The sequence below is a fragment of the Hypomesus transpacificus genome, chromosome 22 (genome assembly GCF_021917145.1).
Source record: "Hypomesus transpacificus isolate Combined female chromosome 22, fHypTra1, whole genome shotgun sequence".
Classification (NCBI taxonomy): Eukaryota; Metazoa; Chordata; class Actinopteri; order Osmeriformes; family Osmeridae; genus Hypomesus; species Hypomesus transpacificus.
In genome coordinates, this window is record NC_061081.1 from 14,393,451 (window position 1) to 14,416,993 (window position 23,543).

General features: G+C 42.1%; 4 protein-coding genes across 5 annotated transcripts; all 4 read right to left on the minus strand.

The window, feature by feature from the left end:
• Positions 1-838: 838 nt before the first annotated feature.
• Positions 839-21,698, minus strand: LOC124484600 (CD209 antigen-like). Its single transcript, XM_047045584.1, has 8 exons — positions 20,843-21,698; positions 20,769-20,805; positions 3,023-3,338; positions 2,713-2,814; positions 2,382-2,558; positions 1,921-2,057; positions 1,688-1,791; positions 839-1,393 (listed from the first exon to the last, which is right to left on the minus strand). Exons 3-8 carry the CDS (start codon positions 3,189-3,191, stop codon positions 1,228-1,230), a joined length of 855 nt encoding a protein of 284 aa, XP_046901540.1. The 5' UTR covers positions 3,192-3,338; positions 20,769-20,805; positions 20,843-21,698; the 3' UTR covers positions 839-1,227.
• Positions 5,414-8,899, minus strand: LOC124484596 (CD209 antigen-like protein E). Of its 2 annotated transcripts, none has more exons than XM_047045578.1 (6): positions 8,536-8,899; positions 8,037-8,132; positions 7,780-7,932; positions 6,314-6,486; positions 6,117-6,220; positions 5,414-5,821 (listed from the first exon to the last, which is right to left on the minus strand). In XM_047045578.1, exons 1-6 carry the CDS (start codon positions 8,714-8,716, stop codon positions 5,650-5,652), a joined length of 879 nt encoding a protein of 292 aa, XP_046901534.1. In that variant the 5' UTR covers positions 8,717-8,899; the 3' UTR covers positions 5,414-5,649. The 2 variants fall into 2 exon arrangements, with proteins under 2 accessions (XP_046901534.1, XP_046901535.1); XM_047045579.1 differs by having other exon boundaries at positions 6,341-6,486; positions 8,536-8,897.
• LOC124484605 (C-type lectin domain family 12 member B-like) lies at positions 11,490-15,522 on the minus strand. Its single transcript, XM_047045595.1, has 6 exons — positions 15,303-15,522; positions 14,804-14,899; positions 14,522-14,716; positions 13,980-14,113; positions 12,524-12,648; positions 11,490-12,398 (listed from the first exon to the last, which is right to left on the minus strand). The coding sequence occupies exons 1-5, from the start codon at positions 15,463-15,465 to the stop codon at positions 12,565-12,567; spliced, it is 672 nt and encodes a 223-aa protein (XP_046901551.1). The 5' UTR covers positions 15,466-15,522; the 3' UTR covers positions 11,490-12,398; positions 12,524-12,564.
• Positions 18,693-20,774, minus strand: LOC124484606. The gene is made up of 4 exons (XM_047045596.1): positions 20,440-20,774; positions 20,100-20,201; positions 19,064-19,945; positions 18,693-18,796 (listed from the first exon to the last, which is right to left on the minus strand). The coding sequence occupies exons 1-3, from the start codon at positions 20,603-20,605 to the stop codon at positions 19,566-19,568; spliced, it is 648 nt and encodes a 215-aa protein (XP_046901552.1). The 5' UTR covers positions 20,606-20,774; the 3' UTR covers positions 18,693-18,796; positions 19,064-19,565.
• Positions 21,699-23,543: the final 1,845 nt, after the last annotated feature.

A 23,543-nucleotide genomic window follows, 5' to 3' on the forward strand; every position in this document is an offset into this window, starting at 1 on the left:
GCAAAGACTTGTTACTGTACACAAATCAGAAGAAGAAAAAAATAAGAATCATGCTGAAGCTGGATCTCTGTTTAGTTATAAAGTGTTTAAACATTTAACTCCCTTAATTAGGGGGAGAGAGAGACAGAGAGACAGAGAGAGAGAGAGAGAGAGAGAGAGAGAGAGAGAGAGAGAGAGAGAGAGAGAGAGAGAGAGAAGGAACAGGAAGAGAGAGAGAATGTTTCACAAACTCATCTACGTTGCCTTGACTGCTCTAGGCCTGTTCATCTTGACTGCTCTAGGCCTGTTCATCTTGACTGCTCTAGGCCTGTTCATCTTGACTGCTCTAGGCCTGTTCATCTTGACTGCTCTAGGCCTGTTCATTTTGACTTCTGTAGGCCTGTTCATCTTGACTGCTCTAGGCCTGTTCATCTTGACTGCTCTAGGCCTGTTCATCTTGACTGCTCTAGGCCTGTTCATCTTGACTGCTCTAGGCCTGTTCATCTTGACTGCTCTAGGCCTGTTCATCTTGACTGCTCTAGGCCTGTTCATCTTGACTGCTCTAGGCCTGTTCATCTTGACTGCTCTAGGCCTGTTCATCTTGACTGCTCTAGGCCTGTTCACATTGATACTAGAACTCAGTCTGCAGACAAGTGTTTCCTCATGTTTCATATGGAGGTAAATAAAAACAGAAACTCCACTCTCGTTGTCCCTAAACCTGTAAAAATGGCACCTGGTGAGGTTCCATAACAGGAAAGGTTAACGTATATAAATGTAAAGTGGATCTCAGCTAACCCTCAGCTAAGCTCAGTAGCAGCAGTGCAACAAGCTAATGCTGGTGTGCTACCTTAAAGCTGGATGACTTGCAGTCAGGTAGTCAGTGTTTCCCACACTGCCCCAGAGTCACTGAGCAGGGTCTGGTACACGGCTGATGTCATAGAGACACACTGAAATGCAGGGTCAATGAGGAGTCAAGACAACATGACCAAAGGACTGTTTTATATCAGGAATAACGTATTTTCTAAGCAAGAAAATCAAGCTGAGGGGTAAATACAACTAAACAGTAGTGAAATGTTTGACTCTATGTAACTAATTCTTACATCATGTACTTCATGTTAGCCAATAGGAAGAGAAAGCTCTTTCATTCATGCAGCTATGACAGGTATTATTCACGTGACAATAATGTAACTGGGAAATGTAATGCATAGGAAGAAAAAAAATACGCATAGAAAACCCACAGTAGATCTGTTAGATCCCTCTCTCACAGACCCAGAAATTATCAGAATCACATGTGTAATCATTCCATGTTCTAGGAGGAGGAACGTCAGAAGGTGAGTAGTATATCTCAGCACAGTCCTCACCATCAATGGATGGTGTTTTAGGGTGATTATCAGGCTGAGAGTGCCACCAGTACCTACAGGGTTAAATAACAACACACAACCAGTCACACACTGAGGTCCACGTCTGGGTCATGCAATATGAGAAACTATTCTGAATCAGAGTTGTATATGTTAGTACTGTATATTTCTCATATAGTTTAATGTTGATGTTAATGTGATTGGTTGAACCTTTCTGGAGGGGTTTAATGGGGCGATGCTGCTGGTTCTAATGCCCCAGACAAAGTCAATCAAAAAAAATATGAAAATAAATAACATTTACAAATGGTTTGTTTTGGGTCAGGACACTACAGAAAGTGTAGTTCTCTTACGTGGGTTTGATCAGTGGAGTTCCGTCCACCCAGGTAAAGTTCCCTTCTGTTACTGTGTCAGTCAGACCGATCCACACTCTCTTGTTGAGGTTATTGAGAAATTTCTGTCATGGAGGAGGATTAAGAACAGTTGTATTACCTTGATCAAATTAAACCCTGTACATTTATGTTGTTCTCAGTATCTTACTTTCCATCTCTCTCCACCTCCATCTCTCCCCCTCCCTCTCTCTCACCTGTACCTCTAGGCTGTTTATGATCACCAGGTCTGCTCCTCTGTCTCTACAGTCCTGTCTGCTGTCAGTCCAGTTTTTCCTCTCAGTAGAGACGTAGTAACAGCTCCAGCCAAACCTCCTCCATCCATCTTGACCCTCTGTATGACAACATCATTACAACGCAGAATTGTTATTTATTTTAAGATATTCACAGTAGTAACAGCTACAACTAAGCTGCAGCCAGCCATCAGGACAGGAAGTGACCTCTGAAAACATAGCAGTTAGAGGACATGTTTCATAGTAGCTTATCTCAGACCTAATAACCGAACAGCTGCAACCAAACCTCCTCCGTCCAGTGATACTCTTGGTAACAACACTAAACATATTTATGAATTAACTGTTTTAAAAAGCAAAATTCCTTTAGTCTTAGGGTCATTTTTCAAATATAATACAACCTCCATTTACATCATATTTAAACTTACTGCATAGCCTCCTCTCAAGGTCATCTCTCTCTCTGGTCAGGATGATATAACTGGAGTTCAGCTGGTGTCTCTCTCTGGACAGGATGCTGTTACTGGCCTGTAGTTGGTCTCTCTCTCTGGTCAGGTTGATGTTACTGGTGTTCAGCTGGTGTCTCTCTACAGTCACTGTGATTAGATCTACACATACAAAAATGTCTCATGAGAAATAAATAAGGATGGAACAGGGATGTTCGACATAATGTCACCATCATAAACTTAACCGACAGTAATTGTTGACACAGTTATAATTACTAAACCGTGTTGATTGTGTGATGCTGTGCCAGAGACTCACAGATGACTCCCAGTGCTACGACCCCAGCCAGTAGGAGAGCACACAGCAGCCCCAGACACACTGCTGCAGCTCTGGAGAGACTCCTCTCTGGACCCCCAGCACCTGGACACAGTGGGGACTCAGTTATGATCTGTTTGTATTTGTGTGTGTATATGTCTGTGTGTGTATATGTCTGTGTGTGTGTGTTATGTGAAAGAAAGAAAAAGAGAAAGACAGAACAAGAGGTATTGTGCGGTATGCAGTGATGTCTGTCTTTGTGCGTGTGTGTTTTTGCACAGACGTGTGTGTGTGTGTGTTTGGTGTGTGTTACCTGACAGCTGATCTCTTCTGAGGGTGCCAGCACTAGCGTAGATAGCCACTATCATCTCCTCCATCTCCCCCCTGTCAGACTTCACCATCTGGGTCATCTCAGGTGGAGCGTAGATGTCCTTGGAGTATTTCCTCTGGTTCCAGTGCTCCTTGACTAGTCTCTCAAACATTAACACTACTTACAGTATTGTATGATCCCGTAACACCTACAGTATCAGAGTGACAGCTCTAGGTCTCTAACACCTACAGTATCAGAGTGATGGCTCTAGGTCTCTAACACCTACAGCATCAGAGTGACAGCTCTAGGTCTCTAACACCTACAGTATCAGAGTGACAGCTCTAGGTCTCTAACACCTACAGTATCAGAGTGACAGCTCTAGGTCTCTAACACCTACAGTATCAGAGTGACAGCTCTAGGTCTCTAACACCTACAGCATCAGAGTGATGGCTCTAGTCCGTCGTTTCAGACTGACTCGTCTCTGCTGTTGTCGTGCGCTTGTGAGGAAGCTGGATGGAAGAGCTGTTCTGAACGCAGAACGTCTTGCCTCACGTTTAGCACCGTGAAAAGAGAAAGATGAAGGCAACACTTTAAGTAGTTCTCTTGTTCTGTAGCCTTCACACCTCTGTATCCTCCACATGTCTACAGTATACCCACAGTTAGAGTTGTTACATGTTAGTGTTTATGCAGTTAGTAAGTCTATAGCATAACTGCAGTGCTGTTGTGTTCATACTTGTGCTGCACATTAATGCATGCAGAACATTAGCCAACAGACATACGTTGGGTGTGAACGTTTAAAAAAAGTGTTAACCGTTTCAATGTGGGTTGTAGCTTCCTCTAACAGGACAACAATCTTCCTCTATGAAATGTCAGGCTATTTTTACAGGGCCTGCTTATAAATGTTGTACAAAAAAACACACATTCAATCCCACACACACACATGTCACAGTCACAGCTCCACCCGTGCAGGGTTTGGATCTTGGCACAAGGCAACACAAAAAACCCATAGAGGCCAATGTACACAGTTATACTTTATTAGTGAAACTTCAACAAGTATCTCCAGCCCTCTCAATAGGGCAGTCCTCTCCAATCGCCCACGGTACTAATAACTGGAGTCTGGAATAGAAGGCTCCCCTCACTGACAGCCTGCATGTTTGATCCACCCACAGAAACACACTACAAACTGATGAAATATAATACAACACTCCACGACACTGCACTCTAGTGTTCAAGAGGTGGCACTACAACCATGGTGATCAAACGGGGAGAGTTAACTACAATAGCACGCTGGTAAGTAGAGGGAGGAACCAATCAAATCAAGACTACAGTGGGGGGCGACCTACCCTCCACACAGCTCCGCTATACAATAAAATAGGGGGGGGCTGCCTATTAGGAGGACCGCATCAACAAGGGAGGATAAAATGTAAGCTTGTGGGGTTGTCAAATCCTGCATCCCGACCACGACAGGAACTTAATTCCCACTACAAAAGTTACTAAAAACACCGGGGCTGTCTCTGCTCCTGGAGACTGCTGTAGCCGTTCCTCACAACCTCGACGGCAGCAGACAGGGGCTGACTCTGCGCGGCTGACGGCTGCTCGGGTCCGTCCCTCTCCGGCGGTGGCGGCGACGTGGAAAGGAACAAAACCTTTCTTTTAGGCTACGTCATTGGTCACGGCCCAATTGCACACACTTGACGGCTAAGACACGTTCCTTACGTGAGGGGGCACAGCCCTCTGGAAGTATGGAGTTAGATTAGTTTCATAATTCAAACAAACAAACGCAACACGATTCAAACAAATTTAACACGATCCAAACAAACGTAACACGATTCATACAAACATAACACGATTCAAACAAACAAACGTAACACGATTCAAACAAACGTAACACGATTCACAAATGTATTTCGTGATTCACAATTGTAACGCGATTCACAAATAAATGACCCTATTACATTCGTTTGCAACCTGACAAACACAAGTTACAAATCCCTGCATTCGTTGGTGTGAATCCTTGCATTCGTTCGTGTGGATTTTTGGAACTTTCCTGACGCGCTTTGATCCACAAATGCATTTTTTCTAAAAGATATCCTCAGCAGCCAATCAGATCGTCTCTTCCAATTTAATAAGATTAACAAGCAATATTTCACCTACATGCTACCAGACGACATTGCTCATGATCTGAAGGAGACAATGTCCGTCATTATGGCAGGTTGTTGAAGTCCACATAGACACGTTAATGTGATTGGCTAAAATTGGAAGAGACGACAGTAAGTACAGGGACATTCCCCCCGAGGCAAGTAGGGTGAAGTGCCTTGCCCAAGGACACAACATCATTTGGCATGACGGGGAATCGTTCCAGCAACCTTCTGATTACTAGCCCGACTCCCCCACCGCTCAACCGCTCAACCATCTGACTCCTTGCGGTAGATCGCAGGCAGTGTGTCCCAAGGTTTAGGAAGTGAAATGACCTGCCAAAGCAAATTCCTTGTCTGTGCAAACTTTCATGGCGAATAAATCCCATTCTGATTCTGATTCTGATGACAGGTAATATTCACGTGACAAAAAAGTAGCTGGAAAATGTAATAAAATATGTAAAGTATATGCATAGAAAACCCACAGTATATCTGTTAGATCCCTCTCTCACAGACCCAGGAATTATTAAAATCACATCTGTTATCATTCCATGTCTTGGGAATACCAACTTTTGTATCAGAATGAGACGGGTAGTATATCTCAGCACAGTCCTCATTAACGTTGCCTTTGTAAAGGTGATTATCAGGCTGAGGGCTGAACCAGTACCTACAGGATTAAATAACAACACAACCAGTCACACACTGAGGTCCACGTCTGGGTCATACAGTATGAGAAACCATTCTGTATCAGAGTTGTATATGTATGTACTATATATTTCTCATATAGCTTAATGTTGATGTTAATGGGATTGGTTGAGTCTATCTGAAGGGATTTAATAGGGCGATGCTGCTGGTTCTAATGCCCCAGACAAAGTCAGTCAAGCAAAAAAATCCAAATGTATAACATTTACAAATGGTTTGTTTTGAGTCAGGAGACTACAGAAAGTGTAGTTTTCTCTTACGTGGGTGTGGTCAGTGGAGTTCCGTCCACCCAGGTAAAGTTCCCTTCGGTTACTGTGTCAGACAGACCGATCCACACTCTCTTGGTGAAGTTATTGAGGAATTCCTTTCATGGAGGAGGATTAAGAACAGTTTTATTACCCTGATCAAATTAGACTTATGTTGTTCTTAGTCTCTTACTTTCCATCCATCCACCCACCTCTCTCTCCATCTCTCCATCTCTCACCTGTTCCTTATGGCTGTTTATGATCACCAGGTCTGCTCCTCTCCTTAGACAGTCCTGTCTGCTGTCAGTCCAGTTTTTCATCTCATTAGAGACGTAGTAACAGCTGCAGCCAAACTTCGGCCAGCCAGCAGAACAGGAAGTGAGATCTGAAAACACAACAGTTAGAGAACATGTTTAGACAGTACTAGTTCATTTCCGACCTAAAGTCTAAACGGACGCAAATAAAATGTAACATAGTAACAGCTGCAGCCAAACCTCCTCCATCCATCTAGACCCTCTGTTGGAGAAAACTATTTAATTGGAAATATTTCCAGTGGTAACATTAACAACTAAACAGCAGCCAGTGATCAGGACATGAATTAACCTCTGGAAACACAACAGTTAGATATGGTTTCTTCTCGACTTGTATCAGACCCACGGTAACAGCTGCAAGATAAATGACTCAATCCCTTGGTTTCTCCACTTCTTTATATTTCAAATTAAATGCTTTAAATTGAATACTTCTTCAAGTGTTTACAATAGCGATACTTCTGAGTTCAGCACACCACATTAACATAACATTATCCAGACATTACTTTATTAAATATGAATTTACGGGTGCCTCGTGGCTCTTTGGACTAATGCACACAGCATATATTCTGAATATTGGCCTTGCTCTGTTATTTTACTTTGCCCAGGGACTACAGGTGGAACATAGCAATCTGCTAGAACCTGGCACAATGCATATTCTCTTGTTGTACAAGATTAATGTATTATTGTGCGCAGTCCCTGTCTTGAAATAAATAACAAATTCAATTCAAGCCTTGAGTCGGCCTGGGTTCAAATACAGCCCAGGCCCTTCACCGCATATCCTCTCTCTCTTCCCACATTGCCTGTCCTCTCCAAAATACATCTCTATCACAAATAATGAAAGCAGAAATACCACCAAAAGTATATCTTAAAAATATATAAACATATTGTAACACCATGAGAGGCTGTTCCTCGATATGTCAGGCGTTAGTAGTGTCACTTGGTTGCCAAGGAGAACTCAAGGTTTTCAAAAAAGAAAGAACGTTTTAATATCCACAGTATAACTCAGGGTTCTTTGGTACAAAAATATTACTCAAAAAAAAAAAAAAAAAGGAAAAATGAAAAATAGGGGAAAAGTATGGTTTTACTTTCCATCCAGTGTGCTGCTATCAGGCCACAGATCTACTCTTCTCACCGCTCCTCTCTTGCCTCCTCTCTGGAGCCTATGAAGCCCTCCTGTGTGGCATCATGTCTTGATTCTCCTCAGGTGTGCTAATGCACACCCATCTTGGGGATTGTAGTTTGGTCAGTGGCCACCATTGGGATTTGTAGTCCCGCATGACCTCAGGCACTGTAGGGGGACATGTCTGCCCTCTAGCACCCAGCCTCTCGTAGTGTCACAATATGAATTAAATGGTCATTAAACTTACCGCACAGTCTCCTCTTAAGGTCATCTCTCTCTCTGGTCAGGTTGGTGTTACTGGTCTGTAGTTGGTCTCTCTCTCTGCTCAGGTCGGTGTAATTGGTCTGTAGTTGGTCTCTCTCCATAGTCTTTATGGTTTTGTCTTCATTAACTCTGGTGACTGTTAAGGAATGAGAGAATCATTCCTAGTGTTACAGTCATCAACAAATAAATAGATATATAATTACAATTAATAATGTGTTTCTATTTACTAAAAGCACTCACAGATGACTCCCAGTGCTATGACCCCAGCCAGTAGGAGAGCACACAGCAGCCCCAGACACACTGCTGCAGCTCTCCACAATGAACTCAATGGAACAACTGAAAACCACAAGGTTCATGTTTTGCTCTTAAAATAAAGTAGGATGCAGCAGATTCTTTTGTGTTCACAATCAAAATGTCACCTTAAATATAATGTCCACCAGTAACTAACCTGTACTGTACTATAAGCTACTGAGGAGGGTTAGTTAGTGTCACTAGTACACTAGGCATCTGACCTATTGTGTTAAAAACTGTTTGCGGGTAAATGTAAAAAGTAGCTGTTTAATGATAAAGAGTTGTCTATGTAAAATAAAGGGCATATTTAGAAACATGGGATGTGGAAACATGTATATGGTTTGTGTGAGTGTGTTTTTATGTTGAACTTAAGTTAATAATAACAAACTAATCTTAGATCTTAGCTATACTGTTGTGTGACTGTTTGTTAGGAGTGTGTGTGTGTTACCTGCCCCTGGTCCTGGTCCTGGTCCTTTTTGGATGGTCTTGATCGCTACTTTATCATGACAGTTATTAACGCTATAATTTATATACATTTCTTCTCCCATATTGGCTTCTTCCCCACTGCTAAATGGGTTTTCATACACACGTTCTTCATTGGAGTACGTTGTGTTTCCAGACGTGTCCATGCTGTGAGTGTCTCTGGTATCAGATGACCAGTTATCCTGTAGTTTTCTAATTCTTTATATTTGCTTTCATAAATGGGAACTGGTCTGATAAAGTGACCCATCAACTTTTAACTTGTAGATTTTTTTTAAAGATATTTGAATGTGGCGTGTAAACACTTGTGCTGTGTGAAGACTCCATGTTCCTCTTGATTCATCAGGTTGCCAAGTCCTGTTTCCCTCTTCCGCAAAATATGTAAAATAAGTAGCAGCTTTGTGACAGGGGTTTGTATGTAACACTTGTGTTTATTCCTCAGTGGATTAAAGGGTGTCCATCCGAATATAAAGATGCTATATTTCTACAACATGGTGCACTGAGAGCTCTAAGATAGTCAGCTGCCAATCAGAAAACTGATGAAATGCATGAGGAAGTGCAATCATGTCACTGGTAGAGACAATAATGACAAACACTTGCTGTTGCCTTTGTTGTTGTGCAAAGAGGTGTTACTGTACCAAAATCAGAAAAAAAGATATCAAAGAATCATGGAGAAGCTGGATCTCTGTTTTGTTATAAAATGTTTAAACATTTAATTAGAAAGAATTGTTACAGTAACCAGAAGAAAGTTTTGCGTCAAGGCGTCACCTCTTCTGATGACTGGAGACTTGAGGAGGTCCACGTAGTCCACGTACAGGTCCTAATTGTAGTGTGTGTGTAGTGTGTGTAGTGTGTGTGTGTGTGTAGTGTGTGTGTGTAGTGTGTGTGTGTGTGTTACTTTAACATCCGGTTTCAACTTGCAACAGCGTACACACACCCCTTCCCCTAGCCACCACACCACCATTACAACACAATTATCTTCCAATTGAAAAATATTGATACTTCACTTAGGTTCTTGGTACTCCCCCCCGCCACCCTACCTCCCTCCCACCCTACCTCCCCCCCCCCCCCCTCCCCTCCCTCCCCACTCCTCCCCCTCCCCCCTCCCAGTCATTCTGCTGATCCCACAGGGTGTCACAGCCTGCAGTCTGGGAGGCTGGAGCCTTGGAGAGTGAGACTAAGCCAAAAGGAGAACTACACACACTACGTAGCGATGCTGATCATGACAAAGGGAAGTTGTTGGCAAACAATCATAGAAATAGAGGGAAATGCAAACAAACAATTGAAACCAAAGCGGAACATTTATAAGTTATTGGAGAAAAAACCTGCCCAGCTTAAACAAGCACACTGATTAATTCATATTTGTTGTCTCTGTGGCCTTATTAGGTGTTGAAAAGCACCTGGGCGTATGTTCTTTAAAGGCACAGCACTGTCAAAAAAGTTTAAGATGTAACCTTTTATCCTGTATAAGAATAATACTGTGTTCAGCATTCTTTGTGTGCAAAGAGAGGCCTACCCCCAAATCTGAACTCTGGGTAACACTAGGCTTACGTAAACAAGGTGACCTGGGCTGACCAGTATCTTACTGGAGAGGCCATAAAATATGTTAATCATATGGTCAAGCTTAGAGGGGTCAGAGAGCGCACACACGCACACACTCAAACACGCACGCACACACACGTGCAAGGATACTATGCAAGGGAGCCAATGAAAGGAGAGCCAGGTGACAGTTGTATGAACCAATGTCGGATCATACCAATCAGGATCCCAAGTCGAACAATTAGGCCTACCGCAAACGTGTCGTTCGCTCAAAGTGTCATGTCATCGTTCATCGTTTATAAAGGCTGTTTATTTAAGCAATAAGCCCTGCGAGTCCGTGTTTTGCGCTGATTTTAAAACAGGTAAGGGGGTTTTCGGCACTCCGCGAAAAACTGTTACTATATATATACTATATATCTATATTTGATATAAATATAATCATATAATAAAATATAATATTTGATAAATAAAAACAATTAGAAACAAAATAGTTTAATAATAAACCGTCATTCTTCTGCCACTACAAAGTATAGTTCCTACATAAATCGTTGCCATGCAACAGCCAGATGGACACCTTTGCCGTGTTCTTCAAGGTGGGATAAAAGTCGATGCACAGAAATATAAGCAATAAGCCCCAAGAGGCCTAGCCTGGCTGCCAGCCCAACTTGGCCCCGCCCACAAAAAATGGTCAAGAACAGGACCTGTTCGGACCAATGAAATTGTCAGGGCGGGCTTTATACGATGATGGACAGATGATCAACAGTAACGTAATCAACCACGTCACCAAAGAGCGTTTTGGTTGAATTTGTTTTCAACAAACAACATAATACGTTGCTCTGATTGGTTGTAGGTCTATCCAATTGAGCGAAGAGGCATTTGTTTTATGCGTTCGGTTGAAACACGCCCCATACTCACAGCCCAACGGAAAGTTCTCAGACTCATATTCTGACTAGAATTATGAGTAAGACAACGTCAGGCTAGGGGTTGGCATCATCATAATAATAATAAACAAAACTTCCTCTGCAAACGGCCATATCTGCCCCTCCCCCAAGCGTTTACCGTTTCCATAGAGATGCGATGTTCTCGCTTTGGAATGGTCAGTGTGATTTGTTTTACTTGCAGATTAAAGTTGCTCTCATTGGCTAGCAGAGTACTGGGCATACGGATGCACGCTAGTAGCCTGTGCTTGTGCCTCGGCCATTAATTGTATATGGCGGGACAAGTTATCCCTAACTTCTTAGCGTGAGAAATGCAAAGTGTTGCCTGAAATATGGTTGAAATGCTTCAGTCTCATGGCGAATGCGTGAGATTTGAGAGCCCTGTTTCCCTGTTCTGCCTAATGTGTAAAATAAGTCGCAGCTTTGTGACAGGGGTTTGTACATTGTTTATTCCTCAGTGGATAAAAGGGTGTCCAGAGTAAATACTGCAACAATAACAACCATCACTTCACCTATACATTACCATGGAGAGTTAAACCTACATGAGCAGGAATATAAAGATGCTAAATATCTACAACATGCTGCACTGAGAGCTCTGAGATAGTCAGCTGCTAATCAGAAAACTCATGAACTGCATGAGGAAGTTATTGGACATGTATTGTGTTGCTGACCTGAGTTCAAAATAGATCTGGGGAAATACCCCACACACACCCTGTGGGTGGAGCTCCACGACATAGAACTACAGATACCTGCCAGGTGTACGAGGAAGAGACAAGTTAGACAAACAAACAAAGTCAGTTGGTTTTATAGCATGTGAATAGTTTCAATTATTACAATGAGATAATTGTTAATCGATATTTGATAGTTTGATTGGATAATATGAATCAAATGTGCTTAACTTAACTATGTCACAGTCTCAATTCTCTGTTTTGCAACAATGTAACAAATTACTAAATTATTTGTAAATATATTGTGAATGAAGAAAATAGTTCTGTTGTCCAGTAAGAATACAGAATAAAAGCTATTAATGTGTTGTACACAGTATTCACTGTGAAACAAATATCATGTAAGCAGGACCTAAAATTAAAGAAAATGTAACCAAAGAGCATGAAGGATGTTTGATTGGAACAGAGCCATCAAGGAAACCTAGACTGAACTGAACTGCTGATTAACTGCACGAGGAAGAATAGTGACCTTGTATCAAAAATGTATTACAGATTACATCTCACACACATAGTAGAAGTTATTGAGGCATGGGGTGTCAGCCAGGCTTCTGTCAGCCGGCTGATCAGGTTTCCATCGCTCAACACAGCTGGGACCAGAGTAGATATTGGGTTCTCCTGATGCCCAGTATCTGCAATCAGAACAGGTTCAAACACTTAATACACAATTAGTGTTATAGAGTTGCTGTTGTGTTCCGCTGAGTTCAGGTAGAACTCTAACTTGTATGGAGACAACCAGACAGGATGGCGTTCTTACGTTTTGGCCGGATCCAGTGGTGTTCCATCCACCCAGGTCCACTAACGGTAGAACGTTGGTGGAACGTTATCAGTCAGACCCAACCAGACACTGCCTAGGTTTCTGGTTCTAGTGTGAACAAATTCCTGATGGCAGAATGATTTACGTCAACATAAACTCTTCAAAAAAAGTTTGGAAACGTTATTTTGGTCGATTATTCTATGGAGTTAGATTAGTTTCATAATTCAAACAAACAAACGCAACACGATTCAAACAAATTTAACACGATCCAAACAAACGTAACACGATTCATACAAACATAACACGATTCAAACAAACAAACGTAACACGATTCAAACAAACGTAACACGATTCACAAATGTATTTCGTGATTCACAATTGTAACGCGATTCACAAATAAATGACCCTATTACATTCGTTTGCAACCTGACAAACACAAGTTACAAATCCCTGCATTCGTTGGTGTGAATCCTTGCATTCGTTCGTGTGGATTTTTGGAACTTTCCTGACGCGCTTTGATCCACAAATGCATTTTTTCTAAAATATATCCTCAGCAGCCTATCAGATCGTCTCTTCCAATTTTAGCCAATCATATTAACGTGTCTATGTGGACTTCAACAACCTGCCATAATGACGGACATCGTCTCCTTCAGATAATGAGCAATGTCGTCTGGTAGCATGTAGGTGAAATATTGCTTGTTAATCTTATTAAACCGATGATCATACCTGATTAAATATTGTTGAGAATGGCAGGATTCATGTTTAGTCATTTTCCGTGTTTCCTAGGCTAACGCAGAGCCCGTCTACCCATATTAGACATTCTCCGGTGATTGGCTAAAATTGGAAGAGACGATCTGATAGGCTGCTGAGGATATATTTTAGAAAAAATGCATTTGTGGATCAAAGCGCGTCAGGAAAGTTCCAAAAATCCACACGAACGAATGCAAGGATTCACACCAACGAATGCAGGGATTTGTAACTTGTGTTTGTCAGGTTGCAAACGAATGTAATAGGGTCATTTATTTGTGAATCGCGTTACAATTGTGAATCACGAAATACATTTGTGAATCGTGTTACGTTTGTTTGAATCGTGTTACGTTTGTTTGTTTGAATCGTGTTATGTTTGTATGAATCGTGTTACGTTTGTTTGGATCGTGTTAAATTAGTTTGAATCGTGTTGCGTTTGTTTGTTTGAATTATGAAACTAATCTAACTCCATATTATTCCTCCCCTTTAATAATACCAATTGGTATTGTATTTTATATAATTGGAAAGCCTGATTAGTCACCTTTACAACAAGGTACAACTTGTAAGGATCGTGCGTTCGTGGAATGAGCAACACAGCTAACCGTGTGGGTAGCGACCCCAAAAAATGTGTCAAGGGGTTTATTTTAATTTGATATCACAATGTCAGTCCTCCCCTGACACACACACACCCTCCTTCCTCCTTTCTCACCATCTCCTCTATGCTGTTAATGATCACCAGGTCTGCCCCTCTTCTGATACAGTCCTTTCTGCTCTCCTCCCAGCTTTTCTTCTCCGTGGAGATGTAGTAACAGCTGCTGTTAAATCTGCTCCATCCGTATTCATCTGTTCAACAACACATAAGGACATGACACAGCAATGTTGCCTACATTCGTTTTCATTTAAGTTTTAAGTTTTGTAAGACTTTTGGTGTTTTGAATATCAAACATTATAATGCCTCATAAAACACAATAAATAAATACAATTAAAGACGATTTATATTTTCTTTCAGTGTTCATTAAATTCTATAACTGGCAACTGCACCTCCTCTCGCGGTAACTGTGTCACAAATACCACAGCACATTCTTAATTTTGTCCACATTATTAATTTCGTCCACATTGGTTATCATTTCAGTGAAATTAGTGTTTGTTTTGTGTACCTTATCGTCACAATCCGTTTTCAGTAACAAACTATCTCAAGACTTTTACAGTACATAGTTTTTGCTGGTTAAGTGTTGATGATCTTAAACTTACCACACGGCCTCCTCTTAAGCTCATCTCTCTCTCTGGTCAGGATGGTGTTACTGGTCTGTAACTGGTCTCTCTCTCTGGTCAGGTTGGTGTAACTGGTCTGTAGTTGGTCTCTCTCTCTGGTCAGGTTGGTGTTACTGGTCTGCAGTTGGTCTCTCTCCATAGTCGTTATGGTTTTGTCTTCATTAACTCTGGTGACTTTGTTGATGAGTGTTATAGTCATCAACAAATAAATAAATAATTACAATTAAGAATGTTTGTATTTCATTTACTAAAGGTATTCACAGATGACTCCCAGTGCTATGATCCCAGCCAGTAGGAGAGCACACAGCATCCCCAGACACACTGCTGCAGCTCTCCACGATGAACTCAAAGGAACAACTGAAAACCACAAGGTTCATATTTTGCTCTTAAAACCAAGTAGGATCAGGCTGATTATTTTCTTTTCACTATCAAAATGTCACCTTAAATATAATGTTCACCAGTGACTTACCTGTACTGTACTATAAGCTACTGAGGAGGGTAAGTTAGTGTCACCAGTAGACTAGGAATCTGACCTTAACACTTATTGTGTTAACAACGGGGAAATGTAAAAAGTAGCTGTGTAATGATAAAGAGTTGTCCATGTAAAATAAAGGGCATATTTAGAAACATGGGATGTGGAAACATGTACATGGTTTGTGAGTGTGTATTTATGTTGAACTTAATTAAGTTAATAGTAACAAACAAATCTTAGATCTTAGCTATGCTGTTAGTGAGTGTTTGTTAGGAGTGTGTGTGTTACCTGGTCCTGGTCCTTTTTGGATTATCGCCACTTTATCATTGGGGTCAATAGAGCTATCATTTACATGAGTATCGTTTCCCATATTGTCTAGTCCCCCACTGCTAAATGGGTTTTCATACACAAAGTCTTCATTGGAGTACGTAGCGTTTCCAGACGTGTCCATGCTCTGAGTGTCTCTGGTATTAGCTTACCAGTTAGCCTGTAGTTTTCTCATTCTTTATATTTGCTTTCAAAAAATGGGAACTGGTCTGATAAAGTGACCCATCAACCTTTAACATTGAGATTTTTTGAAAAGATATTTGAATGTGGTGTGACAACAATTGTGCTGTGAAGACTCTGTGTCAACTTCATTTTTTCAGGTTCCCAAGCCCTGTTTCCCTGTTCTGTCAAATATGTCAAATAAGTAGCAGCTTTGTGACAGGGGTTTGTATGTAACACTTGTGTTTATTCCTCAGTGGATAAAAGGGTGTCCAGAGTAAATACTGCAACAATAACAACCTATACATTACCATGGAGAGTTAAACCTACATGAGCAGGAATATAAAGATGCTAAATATCTACAACATGCTGCACTGAGAGCTCTAAGATAATCAGCTGCTAATCAGAAAACTGATGAAATGCACGAGGAAGTGCAGTCATGTCACTGGTAGAGACAGTAATGACAAACACTTGCTGTGCACTTTGTTGTTGTTTTGCAAAGAGGTATTACTGTACCAAAATCAGAAAAAAAGAGATTAAAGAATCATGTTGAAGCTGGATCTCGGTTTAGTAACAGTAACTGTTGAATTCCCTTAATTAGAAATAATTGCTAATCAGAATTTTGTAAATGCCCCCCAAAAATGATCACCTATTTTTAGGGGAATTCACTCACTCTTATTTTTGTGAAACATTCTTGCTGTGTACTTTGTGTGAACTCACTACAAAGCTCAAGGTTTGGTGGTGTCACTCATCTACGTTGACATCACATGCTTTAGGCCTCTTCTATGGAGTTAGATTAGTTTCATAATTCAAACAAACAAACGCAACACGATTCAAACAAATTTAACACGATCCAAACAAACGTAACACGATTCACGATTCAAACAAACAAACGTAACACGATTCAAACAAACGTAACACGATTCACAAATGTATTTCGTGATTCACAATTGTAACGCGATTCACAAATAAATGACCCTATTACATTCGTTTGCAACCTGACAAACACAAGTTACAAATCCCTGCATTCGTTGGTGTGAATCCTTGCATTCGTTCGTGTGGATTTTTGGAACTTTCCTGACGCGCTTTGATCCACAAATGCATTTTTTCTAAAATATATCCTCAGCAGCCTATCAGATCGTCTCTTCCAATTTTAGCCAATCACCGGAGAATGTCTAATATGGGTAGACGGGCTCTGCGTTAGCCTAGGAAACACGGAAAATGACTAAACATGAATCCTGCCATTCTCAACAATATTTAATCAGGTATGATCATCGGTTTAATAAGATTAACAAGCAATATTTCACCTACATGCTACCAGACGACATTGCTCATTATCTGAAGGAGACGATGTCCGTCATTATGGCAGGTTGTTGAAGTCCACATAGACACGTTAATATGATTGGCTAAAATTGGAAGAGACGATCTGATAGGCTGCTGAGGATATATTTTAGAAAAAATGCATTTGTGGATCAAAGCGCGTCAGGAAAGTTCCAAAAATCCACACGAACGAATGCAAGGATTCACACCAACGAATGCAGGGATTTGTAACTTGTGTTTGTCAGGTTGCAAACGAATGTAATAGGGTCATTTATTTGTGAATCGCGTTACAATTGTGAATCACGAAATACATTTGTGAATCGTGTTACGTTTGTTTGAATCGTGTTACGTTTGTTTGTTTGAATCGTGTTATGTTTGTATGAATCGTGTTACGTTTGTTTGGATCGTGTTAAATTTGTTTGAATCGTGTTGCGTTTGTTTGTTTGAATTATGAAACTAATCTAACTCCATACTCTTCGTCTGGATACTGTGTATGACGTCTGTGTCATCTGTGTCAAAATAGAGCTCACAAATATCGGATCTGAAGGCCCCGTCACACCATAACGTTCTGGTCAACGTTCTATGACGTTAGAGGAAACGTTGCTAATCGTCCGTGGTCGCTGGTATAGCGCTGGTATAGCGCCAGAAGAGCGTTGTGTGGACGCTGGTGACGCTGGTAAACATCGGTAAACGTCGGTGATCATCGGAGAATGCTGGTCCAAAAAAAAAGTTTTGAACATGCACAAAAGTTCTCATGGAGACCAGCGTTTTTTAAACGTGCAATGTCTAACGCTGGACACGCTGAAGAACGTTTGTGGAACGTTTGACTAACGTTGCACGAGTTTGGCTACTGGTGGATTGTGTTCCACCAGTGAATAGACTGAGGTACCTGGCTGTTTAGTTCATATTATTATGGTACAGTTGACTGGGCCCGACACTGCAAACTACTTTTGGTGGAAGTCTCATTCACTCTTCTGTGAAACTGGTGCAAAAATATTTGAGTGTTAGTCATCCTTACAGTTATGGATAAGTATTGAACTTATGTGATTATGGTTAGGTATTACTGTAAACGTGTGTTTTTGGGTTTGATTGTGGTTCTGGTTAATGTAACAAGATAAGGTGATGAAGACCACAGAAAGTACTAGAGAGGCTCAGGACAAAGTGTTCTTCTTTATTAATATGCTGTTTATTCCTAAATATATTTTCAAAACAAGGAGTGTTTACCAGAAAAAACTACATAATAACTAATAATTTCCTCTATTAGCCAATAGGAAGTGAAAGCTCATTATCACAGTTATTTCAATCATGCAGCTATGACAGGTGTCATTGACAAGAAAATTATGTAGCTAGAAAATGCATAGAAAAATTAATTATGCATAGAAAACCCAGAGTATATCTGTTAGATCCCTCTTTCACAGACCCAGAAATTCAAAGTCAAATCACATCTGTTATCATTCCATGTATTGGGAGGGAGAACATTTGAAAGTCGAGGAGATGTGTAGTATATCTCAGCACAGTCCTCATCAACCATGTCTGCGTTATAAAGGTTATTATCAGGCTGGGCTGGAGGGCTGAACCAGTACCTACAGGGTTAAATAACAACACACAACCAGTCACACACTGGGGTCCACATCTGGGTCATACTGTATGAGAATCCATTTTGTACCAGAGTTGTATAAGTTAGTGCTATATATTTCTTATATAGCTTGATGTTGATGTTAATGTGATTGGTTGAGCCTGTCTGAAAGGATTTAATTGGACGATGCTGCTGGTACTAATGCCCCTGACAAAGTCAGTCAGGCAAAAATAAAACATATTTACAAATGGTTTGTTTTGAGTCAGGAGACTACAGAAAGTGTAGTTTTCTCTTACGTGGGTGTGGTCAGTGGAGTTCCGTCCACCCAGGTAAAGTTCCCTTCTGTTACTGTGTCAGACAGACCGATCCACATTTTCTTTTTGAGGTTATTGAGGAAATCCTGTCATGGATGAGGATTAAGGAGCAGTTTTATTACCTTGATCTTAAATTTGACCTCATCCTGTACATTTCTGTTGTTCTCAGTCTTTCTAACTTTCCATCCATCCCTCCCTCCCTCTCCCTCTCCCTCTCCCTCTCCCTCTCCCTCTCCCTCTCCCTCTCCCTCTCCCTCTCCCTCTCCCTCTCCCTCTCCTTCTCCCTCTCCCTCTCCCTCTCCCCCTCCCCCTCCCCCTCCCCCTCTCCCCCTCCCCCTCCCTCTCTCTCTCACCTGTTCCTCTAGGCTGTTTATGATCACCAGGTCTGCTCCTCTGTCTCTACAGTCCTGTCTGCTGCCAGTCCAGTTTTTCTCCTCAGTAGAGACGTAGTAACAGCTGCAGCCAAACCACTTCCATCCATCTTGACCCTCTGTATGACAACCTCATTACAACGCAGAATTGTTATTTATTTTAAGATATTTATCCTAGTAACAGCTACAACTAAGCTGCAGCCAGCCATCAGGACAGGAAGTGACCTCTGAAAACATAGCAGTTAGAGGACATGTTTCATAGTAGCTTATCTCAGACCTAATAACAGAACAGCTGCAACCAAACCTCCTCCGTCCAGTGATAGTCTTGGTAAAAACACTTAACATCTTTATGTATAAACTGTTTTAAGGCTTCCTTTAGTCTTAGGGGCATTTTACAAATATTATACAACCTACATTTACATACTATTTAACCTTACTCTATAATGTCTTCTTAAGGTCATCTCTCTCTCTGGTCAGGATGATGTTATTGGTGTTCAGCTGATCTCTCTCTGGTCAGGATGATGTAACTGGTGTTCAGCTGGTCTCTCTCTCTGGATAGGATGTTGTTACTGGTCTGTAGTTGGTCTCTCTCTCTGGTCAGGATGGTGTAATTGGTGTTCAGCTGATCTCTCTCTCTGGTCAGGAAGATGTAACTGGTGTTTAGCTGGTCTCTCTCTCTGGATAGTATGGTGTAACTGGTGTTCAGCTGGTGTCTCTCTCTGGTCAGGATGGTGTAACTGGTGTTCAGCTGGTGTCTTTCTCTGGTCAGGATGGTGTAACTGGTGTTCAGCTGGTCTCTTTCTCTGGTCAGGATATCATAATTGGTCTGGAGCTGTTGTCTCTCCACAGTGACTTTGATTAGATCTACACATACAAAAATGTCTCATGAGAAATGAATAAGGATGGAACAGGGATGTTCGACAAAATGTCACCATCATTAACATAACCAAAAGTAATTGTTGACACAGTTATAATTACTAAACCGTGTTGATTGTGTGTTGCTGTGCCAGAGACTCACAGATGACTCCCAGTGCTACGACCCCAGCCAGTAGGAGAGCACACAGCAGCCCCAGACACACTGCTGCAGCTCTGGAGAGACTCCTCTCTGGACCCCCAGCACCTGGACACAGTGGGGACTCAGTTATGATTTGTGTGTGTCTGTGTGTAAACATCTGTTTGTGTGTATGTCTGTGTTTCTGTGTGTGCGTGTGTCTGTGTTATGTGAAAGAAAGAAATAAAAGTAGAAAGACAGTACAATAGGTATTGAACGGTAAGCATTGATGTCTGCCCCTTTGTGTGTTTTTGCATGGGCGTGCCTGTGTGTGTATGTATGTGTGTTTGTTAGTTGTGTGTTTTACCTGAGAGCTGATCTCCTGCAGGGTTCTCTGGAGAAGGGTCCTCAGCCTCTGAGCAGGGGTCGTGACCTCTGAGGGTGTCAGCACTAACATAGATGTCCACAATCCTCTCCTCCATCTCCCCCCTGTCTGACATCAACTTGTGGGTCATGTCTACATCAGCAGACATCCTTTAACTTCACCTTCTGGGTCATGTCTGGTTTAGCGTAAATATCATCCAACTTCACCTTCTGGGTCATGTCTGCATTAGCATAGATGTCCTCCGCCATGCTGGCTCTTCTTCCAGAGCTCCCTGACTGCACCGACACACTGACCCTACGAACCCGTAACACCTACAGCATCAGAGTGACAGCTCTAGGTCTCTAACACCTACAGCATCAGAGTGACAGCTCTAGGTCTCTAACACCTACAGCATCTGAGTGACGGCTCTAGGTCCGTCCTCTCAGACTGGCTCGTCTCTGCTGTCGTCGTGCGCTTGTGAGGAAGCTGGATGGAAGTGCAGTTCTAAACGCAGAACATCTTGCCTCACGTCTAGCACCGTGAAAAGAGGAAGATGAGGGTAAACACTAAGTAGCTCTCATGTTCTGTAGCCTTCACACCTCTGTGATCCTCCACATGTCTACAGTATACCCACAGTTAGGATCTTATTATGTTAGTATATATGCAGTAAATGTATAGCGTAACTGCAGTGCTGTTGTGTTCACACTTGTGCTGTACATTCATGCAGGAGGATGTTACCCCACATCTCTCTGTTGGTGTGAACAAGTGGTAACTATGGAAATACGTTGCAACTTCCTCTAACAGGACGACAATCTTCCTCTAAGAAATGTCTATTTTTACAGGATCTGCTTCTACATGTTGGTACAAAAAAACTAAAACAGGGTGCAGATGGGTGTGGGTGAATGGCTAATATTTTGAGTTTTCTGAGTAACTTTAATATACAGTAGAAAAGCACTACATGAATATATACAGGTCAATTTACAGATACCCAACAATTAATCTCTATAGTTAATATAGTTAATAACAGGCTGTGTCACACACATGACTGGCATTACCGTCAAAACGACCTAATATTATGATTATAACACAGGTTATTGTGACACCATGGGCGCAGATTGGATATTATGACATCATGAGCACAGGCTGGTTATTGTGACATCATGAGCGCAGGTTGGTTATTGTGACATCATGAGCGCAGGCTGGTTAGCTCTCTCAATTCAATAATACTTTCTTGGCATAAATGACTGAGCATTGTTGCCAAAGCGCGCGCTCTCTCTCTCTCTCTCTCTCTCTCTCTCTCTCTCTCTCTCTCTCTCTCTCTCTCTCTCTCTCTCTCTCTCTCTCTCTCTCTCTCTCTCTCTCTCTCTCTCTCTCTCTCTCTCTCTCTCTCTCTCTCTCTCTCTCTCTCTCTCTCTCTCTCTCTCTCCTCTCTCTCTCTCTCTCTCTCTCTCTCTCTCTCTCTCTCTCTCTCTCTCTCTCTCGGTGAACACACACACACATTCTCTCACTAAAACAGCAGCCCAAAGCTCTGTCTGTCTGTCTGTGTGTGTGTGTGTGTGTGTGTGTCTGTCTGTCTGTCTGTCTGTCTGTCTGTCTGTCTGTCTGTCTGTCTGTCTGTCTGTGTGTGTCTGTCTGTCTTTCTGTCTGTCTGTCTGTCTGTCTGTCTGTCTGTCTGTCTGTCTGTCTGTGATCTCAGTTTCCAGGTCTCAATCAGGAAGCCAATCATCCGCCGCCGGCACCACCAAGACGGCTGCATCGAGAGAGCTGTCACAAACACACACACAACACACACATACTGTCACAAACACACACAACAAACACATACCGTCACAAACACACACAACACACACCTACTGTCACAAACACACACAACACACACCTACTGTCACAAACACACACAACACACACCTAGCGTCACAAATACACCCAACACACACCTACCGTCACAAACACACACAACACACACCTACCGTCACAAACACACCCAACACACACCTACCGTCACAAACACACACAACACACACCTACTGTCACAAACACACCCAACACACACCTAGCGTCACAAATACACCCAACACACACCTACCGTCACAAACACACACAACACACACCTAGCATCACTGTTACGGCCTCTCTCTCTCTCTCCTGCTATCTGGTACCTCTCAGGTGTGGTGCGTTTCCAGCTGATGACGTGGGCGTGTCCATCAAGGCTCCTCGTTAGCCAATCAGGAGAGCTCCATACCCTTAAGAGTGGCAGTTTGCATGTGTTGGTGGAGGGAGTTGGCAAGGGCTTTGTTTGTTTGAGCCAGTTTTGGTATTGTGGAGAGCTGTGAAAGTTGTTTGTGTACTGTGATACTGTGAGATATTTCGTGTAACGTGATGCTGTGAGATACTAAGTGTAATGTGATACTGTGAGATACAAAGTGTAATGTGATACTGTGAGATACTTCGTGTAACGTGATACTGTGAGATACTAAGTGTAATGTGATACTGTGAGATACTAAGTGTAATGTGATACTGTGACATACTAAGTGTAATATGATACTGTGAGATACTAAGTGTAATGTGATACTGTGAGATACTAAGTGTAATGTGATATTGTGAGGACTGGAGGGGTAGGGAAGCTCAGGGACTCTGTTTATTTCTTTGATTTGGCAGACCGCTGGCACTGCCCTACTCCTAACCCTTTGCCTGTTGTCCTCCCTTCCTATTGTTTCTGAGTTTGTGTACGAGCATGTGTACTTATTAAAACCATGTAACACGGCATTCTTGGTTGTGGCAAACACTTTTATCGGCGCTACCCTCCCGCTTCCTTCACCACTGTGCGGCCTAAGGCAGTTGGTGCTCCTCCTCTCCTGAGCCAGTGGAGGGGGCGTAACAGTCACAAACACACCCATACTGTCACAAACACACCCAACACACACATACTGTCACACACACACCCAACACACACATACTGTCACAAACACCCAACACACACATACTGTCACACACACACCCAACACACACATACTGTCACACACACCCAACACACACATACTGTCACACACACACCCAACACACACATACCGTCACAAACACAAGGAGGAGACTTGAGGAGGCCCATG

Coding starts and splice junctions, on each gene's coding strand:
- LOC124484600 (XM_047045584.1), bottom strand. CDS start 3,191: ATGTTTGAGAGACTAGTCAAGGAGCACTGGAACCAGAGGAAATACTCC. Junction 2,058..2,381: donor CCTTGAGAGGAGGCTATGCA/GTAAGTTTAAAT, acceptor GTTGTCATACAG/AGGGTCAAGATGGATGGAGG. Junction 1,792..1,920: donor TAAACAGCCTAGAGGTACAG/GTGAGAGAGAGG, acceptor CCTCCATGACAG/AAATTTCTCAATAACCTCAA.
- LOC124484596 (XM_047045578.1), bottom strand. CDS start 8,716: ATGGACACGTCTGGAAACACAACGTACTCCAATGAAGAACGTGTGTAT. Junction 6,487..7,779: donor CCTTAAGAGGAGACTGTGCG/GTAAGTTTAATG, acceptor TTGTGTTTTCAG/ATCTCACTTCCTGTTCTGCT. Junction 5,822..6,116: donor ACTCCACTGACCACACCCAC/GTAAGAGAAAAC, acceptor TTAATCCTGTAG/GTACTGGTTCAGCCCTCAGC.
- LOC124484605 (XM_047045595.1), bottom strand. CDS start 15,465: ATGGACACGTCTGGAAACGCTACGTACTCCAATGAAGACTTTGTGTAT. Junction 14,900..15,302: donor CCAAAAAGGACCAGGACCAG/GTAACACACACA, acceptor TGTGGTTTTCAG/TTGTTCCTTTGAGTTCATCG. Junction 14,717..14,803: donor CATAGCACTGGGAGTCATCT/GTGAATACCTTT, acceptor TCATCAACAAAG/TCACCAGAGTTAATGAAGAC.
- LOC124484606 (XM_047045596.1), bottom strand. CDS start 20,605: ATGTCTGCTGATGTAGACATGACCCACAAGTTGATGTCAGACAGGGGG. Junction 20,202..20,439: donor TGCAGGAGATCAGCTCTCAG/GTAAAACACACA, acceptor CACTGTGTCCAG/GTGCTGGGGGTCCAGAGAGG. Junction 19,946..20,099: donor CGTAGCACTGGGAGTCATCT/GTGAGTCTCTGG, acceptor TTGTATGTGTAG/ATCTAATCAAAGTCACTGTG.